The following is a 12,607-nucleotide window of genomic DNA, read 5'->3' as shown; positions in this document are numbered from 1 at the left end:
TAGGGGACTGAGTGGACAAATGACTCAGTTGCTCTGTGAACCAGTATCTTCCTTTCCTTTGATCTGTTGTATCACTGCAGCCTCAAGGGTGAAATATCTATTTCCCTGCTCAGTGCAAGGTACCATGTGCTAGTGAAATATGCTATGAGCTTTTAATATAGTGCTGCCATCAGACATTCTATTAAGAAGCTAATCATATATTAAAGTGGCTGTTATTTATTGATTATGGAGAGTTCTTATCTGAAGGAGGCATTAGATATTACCCTTTAGTCAATGGCTTCTTTCTAAGGGTCCTACAAGAACAGCCCCCATTTTGAAATCCCCCTCTTTTCCCAAGGAGGCTGTAACTTAGCTTCCCTTGGTCTGCTGATGGCAATAGGACTAAAAATTGTGTTTGTCCTTTATCCTAAAAGTAGAACTGTTTCCGTATTTGTGACTGTTTCTTTTTTAAGAAATATTTTAAGTGGTACTAATATATCCTGTTGTTGAACACCCTTTGGCAAATTGTTTCCTAAGAACTTAGCTCTCTGGGTTACTGTTAGTATTTCTTTTTTTTTTTTTTTTATCTTTCTCATTGAAAAAACAAAGCAAAATGTTTTAATTGACATTTCTTGGAAATATGTTAATGCAATGCTTATCTAAATACTTATTGTCCCTCTAACAGTTAACCTTTGGACTATGTTTCAAGCTGCTCAAAAACTGGGAGGATATGAAACAGTAAGTGTTTAAGCGACTTAAATGAAATAGTTTTGCAATCTAACCCCCCACCCGCACCCTGCTGTGACCAAAATGGAGAAAATGCAAAAAGCAAACCATCGCTGACTTACCTTTTCAAATGGCTCTACACTTTTGGGGGTTTATTGGGCCGCTTTTGGAAACAGTCCCAATTAGTTCCAGGTTTGGCAAAATTGTAAACTTGTCGTAAAAACTACAAGTGGAAAACATATGTAACTCTCCCCTGTCAGGGAAATTAGTTGGGTCTGTAATTTTTTCCCATGTTGAGAAAGGGCTATTATTGTACAACAAGCCAAGATTGCATAAAAGAAATTTCCCTTGGCAACATACCTGACATCTGTTCATGTCTAATATGGGAAATGTATTAAAGGCTTTCAAAAGTAATCAGTATTGGCCATTAAGGAATAGAATGCAGCAGAATCTCCTCTCATTCTAGGGCAAAGAAGCTTTATTAGACAAGGGTCAGTGCCACATAAACAGGAAGTTATCAAACTTATTCAGAACAGGCTCTGACACTCTTTATCAGCTAATTCTAACTGACAGGAACGGGTTATTTTTAGCTCACAGGAAAATCTGATGGCCAGGGAGGTTTACAGCATGTATTTTGAACTGATAAAATGTTAGAGCAACAGACTCAGATTAAAATCTTGAAAGAAGAAGAGAGAGCTGCACTAATGCAGCACGCAGAGATGACATCTGTAATAAAATCAAGTGACACAGGAAGATGTCGTCACTGGAAAGATTTTCTCCTCCACACAATGATCAGATTGAGTTGTGCAGGTTCTTCTACAATTGAAGAAGAAATTGTTTTTTTTCTTTCCTCACAGAGTAACCTGGGGTATATCCCTGTATCGTAGTAAAATGACAGTGAGAGACACAGAGTCAAGAAAATGAAATTCATTTTAACCCAAAATAATGAGTGTTTCTTGCCAGATGTAGCATATTGTTCCACAAACTAATGTAAGGGTGTGATGTCAGGGGCTTGGGATGGGAAAAGACAGCAAGTGTTATGTGACTCATGTAATCTGGTATTAATGTAGAGATACCTGCTGTGAATTCTGACTAAAAATTCTTTGATGTGAGTCTATATACATGTAAAATGCTTATTTAATATATGGGCATACATAGATTTTTATAAGGAAATCGAATACTCATATGAACTACATTTAAAGGTGCATTTCATAGACATGAATTTGCTTAAAATACTTGTTTTACCAAGTGCCCTATTGAAAAATAAATAATGTAATTTTTCACTTGGTTGGATCTGTTGATAGGACAGGGAGTTTGACTCCTTCCCACTGTGGCTCATAGTTTTGCAAAATCTTGAGCTAATTATAGCTTTTGTGCATGTGAAAAAGCTGATAACTTATTCAGTGTTAGTCTCATAAATTTAGGAGTCAACCCCATAGCCTAGACTTTTAAGCCTAACCTTTAAAGATCAGAGTAGGAATACACATTCTCATGGACCGTGACTGCAGGCAGTTACATGATATTGCACAACATTATGAATGTCTTTTTAAACCCAGGAATTTTTTGTTATTCACTGATAGGGAGAGTGCCAGTAAATTTCACAGAATCCGTTTTTCCTGCTTTTGTATCTTCTGTATTTGCACAAGGATTTTTTTTTTAACATGCAATAGCAAAGTGGTGTTGAAAATACAAAAGAAACTTCTGATGAGCCTCAAGGCATTTGCAATACTCTTTGAACAAACAGTGATTATTCTTCTTCTGTTGAATGAATGAATGAATGAATGAATGACACAATCAGCAGATCACCTGACCACATATTTACTGAGTGTCTTATGTGTAGAAGGTATTGTGTTAGACACTCTGGGAGACATAAAAATATCTAGGCCAGGGGTTCCAGTTGCTTACCATCCAGGAAAGGCAGTAATTATAAAGCAAGGTGGAAAAAAAGATCAGCGCCCGGTTCAGGTAAAGTACTTCCTCGTTTAGAGATGGGGAAGAAAGACTTGTGGCTCTGATGCCAGTTGAGCAGAATTTTGGAGAATGGATGGAATTTAGACGTGAAAGATCATGGCCTTCTTGGAAGAGAAAATCAGATGGGGAAACAAACTATGTAGGTAGAATAAAGTTGGGTATAGAGAGTTTGTAACTTAAAGTAGAGTCACTAGGTGGTGGGGATAAGTGACCGTGAAGGGGAATCCAGAGAGAAGGATGGGCCCGAGGGAAGAAGGCCCTTGGATGCTAGGCAGTGAGGGATGGGGCTGGGGGCTATGAAGATCGATAACAAGTTGAGTGTCATGTTTTGCCACTTACTCTTCCTGCACTGTGTTGTGCTGGATGGAGTGGAGGAGAGAGTGACTGGGATGGGTGAACGTGGCAAGACCAGACGGGCATCTGCTTTCCATCTGGTTATGTGTTTCACGTCTCTTCAGCCAAGCCACAAAGAGGACAGGTGACCTGTGGGGTGGCCCTTTTCCTCCTTCCCTCTCCACTCACCCTTCAACTTCTTCATCCTTTGGCGGGTCCCTGCCACTCTTCACAATACGCCATATTTTTTCATCTTGTCTCAAGCAGTGAATCTACGTGGCTATCTCACTGTAAAATCTATTTGGGGCCATGAACTGAATGAAGCCAACTGGTGGGATTTTTCCTGCCTTCTTTCTTTCCTTCTTTCCCTCCTTCCTTCCCTCCTTTTTAAAAAAATGCCTCATGCTACCTGTTGGCCCTGCAGGCACTTAAGTTTGCCACTCCTGTTTCTACCTTTAAGCTTTTGAACCTGTGAAGTACAGAAGACATTTTTCTCTAGTATATTTTGACTAATAAAACTATGAGATGCTCGGTGAGGATTCAGTTTTGAAGTCACTCCAGGAGATGTATGAATGATATCCACAGTCTGAGGACTTAACCTTGTCATCGCAGCCTTACTAGAGGATACTTATCTGTGAGATTATCTGATGTCGGAAGCAAGTGTAGACTTGGCATTTAGAGCTCAAAAGAGATCTTAGAATCTTCCAGATCAGTGAAGAAGATTCTAAAGGCTTCCCAGAGGCTACTCAAGAACTGGGGCTCCAATTTTCAATGGGGAACTTTAAAGTGTAAGTAGTTTTCTAAGTCTCTGACATATTAACTCTGGGGTGGGGCCTGGCCTGAGAATTTGAGAATCCTTTTTTTTTTTTTTAAGCTGCCCAGATTATGTTAATTCAAAGCTAATGGTAACAGTGATTACTAGACCTCACAACTCCTGGCTTCAGAAGCCCCCATCTAAGTCAAGTATCAAAGATTAGAATGTTGTCTTCATGCTAGTACTAAATAAACACGCCAGAATATTAACATTCCTTGGCTCAGAAGTAGCACAAAGTTTCCAACGAATATTTTTCTGTTTGGTAAAGTGGCAATCTAAATTGGGACTCAATAAGCCATTTTCATTTTGAATAAGGAAAAGTGTAGCCCCCTAACTTTATTTTTCGCAAATTGGCCTTTATGCAGAAAAAGATCCTTGCCCTGCTGCAGATGAAACTGAGGCACAGGGAGATGAAATGAGTTGAATGGGGTCACCGTGGCATTCTTCACATTCTGAATTGCTGAGAATTTTGTGCATAATTACTTCAACCTCCATGGTATCACTGAGAAGAAAGAGATTTATAAATTCTTTGTGCCTTCCATTCCCAGCAGTCTCTTATGTATCTTTTTATGTATTTGGGGTGATGTTTTGGGGAAAAAAAAAAGATCTAATAACCTACCTTCATTGGTAGCATCTTTCAGTCATTTCTTTGTACTTAATACGAACCTTACCAGATATACTAACTATTAGCTGAGATTTTCTGATTCTTGAGAAAAAATGTGTGACCTTAGAAGATGGGTCAGGAAGTCTGGAAGATGTAAATACTCAGTAATAGTAAAAAATTGCAAGTTTAAAATGTGTAGATATATTTCTTCTGCTGTTAGCTTGTGATTGGATAAAGACATCTCTCTGGAATTCCTTCGGGTTATAAAAAGAGGCCATCTTAATTGGCTTGTTTTTGTTTGTGGTTATAAACTATTCCAAACCTTCTGGTTCGAATTGAGGATTACGGATTATTTCATTTTAGTCCTTCACAACCCTCAAATTGAATTAAAAAAAAAAAAGAGCACAAGTTCTATTTTAAGCCTTTACAGCATGCAACTAATGGCTATATTCTGTTCTCTTGGCCTCTTCTGCCTCTGCTAGAAATGTGTATTGTATCTCTGCACCCCTAGGTTTAGAGATCATAAATGTATTGAATGGATTTGATTTCCTAAAGAACAGTATACTGGCATTTTGATTGGTTGGCAATGAGGACCCTTCTTTAACAGTCATATATCCAATTTCTCCTTCCAAACGTTTGAGAGTCTGGGTCACCTGCAGTGGAAGAGGCAGAACTGAATCAAGTTTTGCTGATGAGCTAAGGAGGTCTTCACCTCAGTGTCTGGTGAAGCAGTTAAAGCTTGCAGAGTAGCTTGGGGTATTACCAGGATGCAGCGTGTTGATGATGGTTTGCTAAAGTGATTTCCATTTGGCTAAACATTTGATGGCAAGCCAGAGGCAATATTTGGAGAGAGGTTGAGTCGGGAAATGGGTCTTGAGTAAATCTTATCCTAGAGGCAGAGGACCATGCAAGTGCTGCCTTCTAAGAATGTCAGCTCACAGCCCCGCCTCGCCCCATGGGTGAGACCGGACCATTATTTCCCAACTGGAAGAAGTCACTTGTCTTCTTGCTGGAAGGATTAGGCTTTGACATCAGATTCTGGCTTTGACATCATTTCAAGGCATCCTCTGAATCTAACCCTAGTTCTCTGGACAGACAAAGCCTCTCGCTTAATTCAAAATTCTCGAGGCCAAAGATGATGTCATATCGCTTTGAAAGGCTCCAGTTCCTGGAGTACTACCAGGAAAAAAAAGTCATCTTCCTTGAATTCAGTCCACCCTCAAGGTGTCCTGAGGAAAAAGGCTTTCTCACAGCAGCTGGGGCAACACTGCTCGCAGGCAAACTCTCCTGACTTCATAAGGTCCTACACATTCTTACAGTTAATACAATAGTGGAAGCACTGTTGTCCTAAAAGATTTCTGATGACTGTTTCCTCACCAGTCCACAAAAATACCAAAATTATTTCATCCTAGTGACCTCAAAGGTAGGAAAATAAAGCCTCCAAGACTGTATCTTGGGTTAAACAGTTTTCCAATTTTTTTTAAAGTGACAGACTTTTTTTTTTTTTGCTGTACGCGGGCCTCTCACTGTTGTGGCCTCTCCCGTTGCGGAGCACAGGCTCCGGACGCGCAGGCTCAGCGGCCATGGCTCACGGGCCTAGCCTCTCCGCGGCATGTGGGATCTTCCCGGACCGGGGCACGAACCCGTGTCCCCTGTACTGGCAGGTGGACTCTCAACCACTGCGCCACCAGGGAAGCCCGACAGACTATTTTCATCAAATAAAACCATGGGAGGGACAGATTCCTTTCCCACTCACTGGGCCCATTTTCTTGGCAGGGATTAGCATTGTTGAGAGTTAGTTTCACACCACCTTTTAAAACACCACCTGAATTCTAAAAAGCAGTTTGAAAACCACTGTACAGTCTACCCTCTGTATCTGAGGGTTCCACATCTGAAAATTCAACCAGTCTTGGATCGGAAAAAAAAAATTTTTTAATTCCAGAAAGTTCCAAAAAGAAAAACTTGAATTTGCCAAGTACCGGCAACTATTTACATAGCATTTACATTGTATTCAGTAGTATAACCAATCTGGAGATGATTTAAAATACACAGAAGGACGTGCATATGTTATATGCAAATTTTATATGGGACTTAGGCGTCCGCAAATTTTGCTATCTGCAGGGGTCTGTGGATGCAGAGAGGCGACTGTATTCATAAGCAGTGAAAACTTCATGAACATGATAGGTGTAGAGTGCTTTTCACAGAGTTCCTTGGGTCTTATCCACACTAGGGAAAGAAGTAACTATCGAGTGTCTTCAAAGTGAGATTAAGTTTCATATGCACCTACATTGGTTTACTTTACCTGGGTGTGGTCCACTCGGTTTTCCGTCTTGCTTTATGGTTAATGGTATGCGTTATGAATCCTGCTAGATCGTGAACCCTTAAAAGCGGTGACGTCTCTTTCTTCTCATGCTATCACCCCACCCTCAACCCTCCACCCTCCCTTCCGCTTCTGTACCTGGTAGTGTCCTAGAATGGTAAGCAGCAGCAGATGTGTTGATGTCAGGAATCCCACTGCTTGGATGAATTTTCTTTAGGAAACAGACAGCCAGAGTTCTTTGTATCCTTAAAAACCTAAAATAATAGAAGGCCAGGTTGAAACATGAACATGTCCAGGAAGCCTGAGGCTTTATGAGAGAGTTGATCAAGCTAACCCCATGGCTGGATCAAACCTTCCAGCTGAATGGGGCTGGGGGCCAGATACCAGGAGGCAGACATTGCTTCTGCCTGAGACTGGGTTTAAAGCTTACACACATCCAGAGAGGACAACAGAATAAAAACCCAAAGCCAATGCATGCCTAGGCACGACGAAAGCCTGTTAGTACAGAAGGCAGATGTACACAGGTGGGGGCATGATGCCCAGGAGCTGTCCCAGCTGCGTCCTCCTATCTCTCCTCACAGGGCTCTGAGACCCCCTGTAGGTTTGGACAAGGCGAGGATTTAGACGTTCCTTTGCTGTACAGCCTATGGTCAGCGTTTGAATTGAAAGCGCATCTGGGCACAAAAAATAAGAGATGTATACCCAGGAGAACTGTGTACTTAAAGGCGTTGAGCAGTTGGAAAGAGCACATTTTATGACTTTCCTGTGGAAAGAAAATATCTCAAAATGGCCTGATTCATCCAGGCTGGCCAGTGGAAGTTCAGTAAACAGTTGAGAACCCACTTCCTTGAAGGCCCGGCCCTTGTCTTTTCTCCACTGGTAAAAACTGTATTGAAACAGCAGAACCTGCTAGCGGGGGGCTGACACAGACCCCTAGCCAGCCGCATACGGTTTACTAATGCCAAGTGGTGACTGATGCCGGCTTCCCGCTGCCGCAGCTTCAGTCCTAGCGTCAGGAAGAGTTTTTGTTTTTCCTTTTGATAATTCATTATCTATTCTCCAAGAAGTTTTGTCATTTCTGTCATAGGCATGTGTTTAACAGGGCATCCCCTAGTCTGGATGATGGGTTGTGGGTAGGGAACACGGCCAGTTTCCACACATATCCCTGTCAGCAGTGGCCTCTTGTTCATTATATTTTTCACAGTCAGTAGTACTGTTTATATATTTGGTCATTTGTTTATTTTTGGGTATCTGCCACTAGGATGCAGTCATCTTGGGTGTTGGGTTTTTACTGTTGCCACCCAGCTGCTAGCACAGTACCCAACAAATGGGAGACATTCAATAAATGTTTGGTGAGTGAATGGATGAGTGAATGGATGGATTCTGGTATAATTGGGACTTATCCGTGATTTAATGGTGAACCTATGTTCTAACTAGAGACACAAGTGGGCAGGGTGGCAGGAACCACAGTTTTAATGGTTTTACTTTAAGAGAGTAATATCTCAGAGCATTGGTAACCCAACCCACCCCCTTACATTCTTGCTGACCTCGCAGTAGCGATGCTATGTTCCCACTAGTGAGAATTTGAGAAATTGTAGCAGAAGCTATGGGTCCCACAGTTATCTCCTTCCTTCGAAGCAAAAGGCCCCTGGAGTTCTATATTGTCACCCTGCTACACTGTTCATCAGGTCATTCTGATATGGAGGCTGCTTTGATGTAGTGGAAAAAAGTCTGCTCTTGGGACCATAAGACATCGGTATGAATCCTGACATTCCCACTCTGCTGCTGTGTGTCCTTAGGGAAGTCGTGCAGCCTCTCTGAGACTTGTTTCCTTGGTCTGTGAATGAGATTCCTATAATCTGCCTCACAGGCTGACAGGAGGATTAAATGATATCATGGATATGAAAACTCTTTACAAAATATAAAATACAGTGTACACAAGAGATACAAGAATGACAAGAGTGATTGTTTCTTTCTGAAGTGATTGCAGGAACACACATAGGCTATTTTCCAGGGCCCGCACCTCACCTGAGGGAAGGGAATATGTTTCAAGGGACTCAGTATTCTAAGGGCTTTGAGGAATAAGGTAGATACTTGGAAGAAGGGGAACCTGTTCATTCTTCTGTGATACACAGGTCTAGAATGGATCAGCCTGAAACGGTAATATTTAAAAGGTTGGAGGGAGATTGTAACTAAATATAAAATAATTACCAAAATATGTATTTTCAGTATTTTTAAAGGGGCTTGAAAAAACATTTATTATTATAATCTAAACCAAGCTACAAATACAGGAGGATTTTTAGTTATAGCTGCTAGTAGATCTAAGAGGTGGCTCAGGCTAACAAGAACTATTGAAACAAATTGGTCCAAGAATGCTTCATGGGAAATTGAACAATGCAAAACTCACACTGTCTCGAGGTCCTACTTGGGTCTGTTAAGAAGGGTTTATGGAAATGAAGGGGTTCTTTTTATTTGAAATGGAAAGGGTACCATTTACCCTATGATATGTAACCACCCTTCTCCTCCTTAGATCGCAATCACAGAGCCCCTGGATGCACGCTGAGATTTTTTTTCACGCATTGCTGCCTCTAGCCCCTAAGTGAACTCCGCTGGCAGCTCTGCGGGTGTTTTTCAAAAGAAGCCTCCTGTTCTGACTGTTTAAATGCCACTGGCACCTCTGCCACGCCCTGCCCCCTGCACATTCCACTAACAGAGTTTTTTCCTGGAGCCCTGTTTAGAAACGTTCACAAAGATCTCAGAACTTGCTCGGTCTTCCCAGTTTCAAGGAAACACTAGATTGCTCAGATGTAGTAAGTGACGTGGTTTCTCCAAATGAATCATTTGCTAGATCATGCATCTGTTATTTTGTAAAATCTTAATTTATATATAAAAATTAAAGGAAAAAAAAAACCAAGACCATAGTATGCCTTTCTGTATGTTGCAAGCTGTTTGTTTTTATTCACCCAACTCAGTAAAATACAGAGCTTACATTTTGACTTTGGAATATGTTAATTTTCATAGGATTTGATGGATATCCCATTTTCCTGACCTAAGTGAAGAAAAATAAACAGCTTGTGACATAGACAGTTTCAGATTTTGGTTTTGTTCTGATGGTTAGAGGAGCTGGCGTAAAAATACAGCCTGAGATGACCATACATTTCATAACCAACTTGATCATTTTAATTAATTTGTGTAGGAATTTTTTTTTAGTCTTTAAAGTAGGCAACACATCACAGTAGTTGAAAAACCAGAAGATACAAAAGCATGTTTTATGAAAACTCTGTCTTTACCTGTGTACTCAGCCACCACGACCATATCCCTTAAGCAAGTAACGTTAATTCTGATTCATTTCAGCTGGTACACTAAGATATATTTTAGCTGAAGTCTTATTTTATTTTGATGCTTTATCCCATGACATAAAGGAACAGAGTGTAAGTTTGGGACCTTGGGGGCAAATAACTACATGAATGTCCAGGGAGATGCCTCAGATAAAAATGTGCTACGGGTGACAAAATGTAGAGCCCAGAGCAGAATTCCATTTTTACTGTAAAGAAAAATGCTAAAAGTGAGATCTTACTATAAGCCCGTAAGTCTCCCATGTACTCATGTGGACTCTCTGTTTCTGGGTTTCCAGAATAGACTGTTGCGTATGTATTGAATCCTGGCACTGTGAATCTCTTATGATGCAAGATTAAATTTCTCATTGCCACTTTTTTCAGATAACAGCCCGCCGTCAATGGAAACATATTTATGATGAATTAGGCGGTAATCCTGGGAGCACCAGTGCCGCCACTTGTACCCGCAGACATTATGAAAGGTAAGGCACCCTTTCTTGGAAAGTCGTTGATTAATTACAAGTGTGTTCATTGGAAGTTAATTGGTCAAGCATAAGACCTTTTAGGAAACAGAAAATATCCCTCTGGCATTTTACTTTGCATACTGCCTTGTGATTTTTAGGGAACATGGCTTTCTCTGGTTATAAGGGATGAAATTAGATTAAGTTCGTTTAGTTTGGTTTTATCCTGTGACCACCTGCCTGATAATACTTACCCCTCCCCCCCGCAAGCGTACATTATTCAATATGTTCTCTGTACTCTGTAGGTTTATTTACTATGAGACCTTTCAGCTTCTGGAAAACTTTGAGATTCTGGGGTCTGTGGTGTTACTATGAGGTTGGCAAGTAACTGCATTAATATTGAAAAGTGTTAAGGTTGACTGTATTAATATTGAAAAGTAAGCATTTCTTTAATAAGAAAATTGGTCCCAGATAAGATCCATTGTTTTTTCCCATCTTGGTGTTCTTCTTCTAATGCTTTCGACCCAGGAAATCCTTTCTTGCCAAGCTCTGTGTGGTTTGGTTTTCTAATAATTTCAGCTTCTCTTAGAAAGGTGATGATAATGCAAACAAGAAATAATGCCAAATTGGCCTCCTATGAGGGTTGTATCCTCAGGAATTCTTACCCTTTGCATTAGGACTGTGTTACCCACAATGCTGGAGACCAGTTAGCATAAATCACGCGTTATCCTTGCTCTGTACTTCCAGCCCCTACTTAATTTCTTTAGGTCATAACAAGTTCCTTATCACTGGCATTTCCCTGCAGTAGTGTTGACCGACTTGGCTTCACGGTTTCAGATTCAGAGCTTGTGAGATCCAAGTAGAGGTGTCTGTGTTTTAATGATGGCCATGGATGGAATGAAGTCAAGACACGGTCAGCTGAGCAAATGGGCCAGTTAGCTTCCTCCTTTGAAAACTAAAACACAAGTGCTAAATTTGATGGTTGCTCTTCACATAGTCAGTTCCCATTCCAACTTCAACCCACATGCTTAACACCCGTCTCTGGATCATACAAATGCATCTTCAGATAATGTCACCTCACACATCAACTCTTAGTCATATTTCTTTTGAGCCCAATTATATTTTTATCTGCATTGCACTTAACACAGAGCCTCTTTTAGCATGGCCATTCAGTGAAACTTGGAATGTTTTTATAGGTATAATCATAGAAAATTGAGCTGGGTTTAGTACCCTACGAAAAATTCTCACAAAGTATTCCCAAGAGATTGCCTTACTTGACAGTGTTATAATGCAGAAGGATTTTTAAAAAATTGATAACAGGAATTCAAATTATTACTTTTCATAGCATTGTTTGCAGTATACTGCACGAATTTTTTAAATGTGTTATTTCTCGCAGTATTTAATACAAAAGCCCGCACCCTCACTGTACCTAACACTTAACAGCACTGAAGTTCTAGTATGAAAAGGCACTGGTACCTGGCATGAGTGTTCTGTAGTGTCTGAGGTACCACAGTCATCTTGTTTTGATTATGAGTCAAGGCTTTAATCAAAACATTTTCATTAGCAACACTGTCTCTACTTTCAGATAGTGAACCTCCCTTAGCTCCATGTGCCAACGTCCCCAGCATGTGAACCATCACACTTAAAGGACCAGATAGCAATTAAAATTTGAAAAAGGAGTGTTATCTCAGCTGGGAGCTGGCTCACCTAGTTAGAGTGAAAAATGTATTAGAAAGCATCACATGGTCAAAAAACAGATACGGTTTGGGATAGAAAAAGGATTGGATTCCATAGTACTAGGTGTGTGTGTGTGTGTGTGTGTGTGTGTGTGTGTGTGTGTGTGTGTGTGTGTGTGTGTGTGTGTGTGTGTGTGTGTGTGGCTGTGTGTTTAATTTACTCAAGCAGTTGTGTGGATAAAAATAGCTTCAATCTTAAATGAAATGCCAAGATATGTTCTTTTGAAGGTTGTGTACTTTTGTTTTATGATTTACCTCTTCCTGGAGTAGTAGAATCCCACATGCCTTCAGTCAGTCAAAATGGAAAATTCTAATAGAGATACCTCCA

At 40.6% G+C, this 12,607-nt stretch overlaps 1 protein-coding gene across 4 annotated transcripts in view; it reads left to right on the top strand.

The window, feature by feature from the left end:
- ARID5B (AT-rich interaction domain 5B) overlaps positions 1-12,607 on the top strand; it is a 189,626-nt gene that overhangs the window by 151,860 nt on the left and 25,159 nt on the right. For all 4 annotated transcript variants that reach the window (XM_019935849.3, XM_019935847.3, XM_019935848.3 and 1 more), the window contains 2 exons: positions 665-717; positions 10,467-10,564. In XM_019935849.3, coding sequence (XP_019791408.1) covers positions 665-717; positions 10,467-10,564 — 151 coding nt within the window. The remainder of the gene's footprint in view (positions 1-664; positions 718-10,466; positions 10,565-12,607) is intronic.

This window comes from Tursiops truncatus, chromosome 16 (assembly GCF_011762595.2).
Source record: "Tursiops truncatus isolate mTurTru1 chromosome 16, mTurTru1.mat.Y, whole genome shotgun sequence".
NCBI lineage: Eukaryota > Metazoa > Chordata > Mammalia > Artiodactyla > Delphinidae > Tursiops > Tursiops truncatus.
The sequence above is the reverse complement of the archived record's forward strand: the minus strand, read 5'-3'. Positions and strand labels throughout refer to the sequence as shown.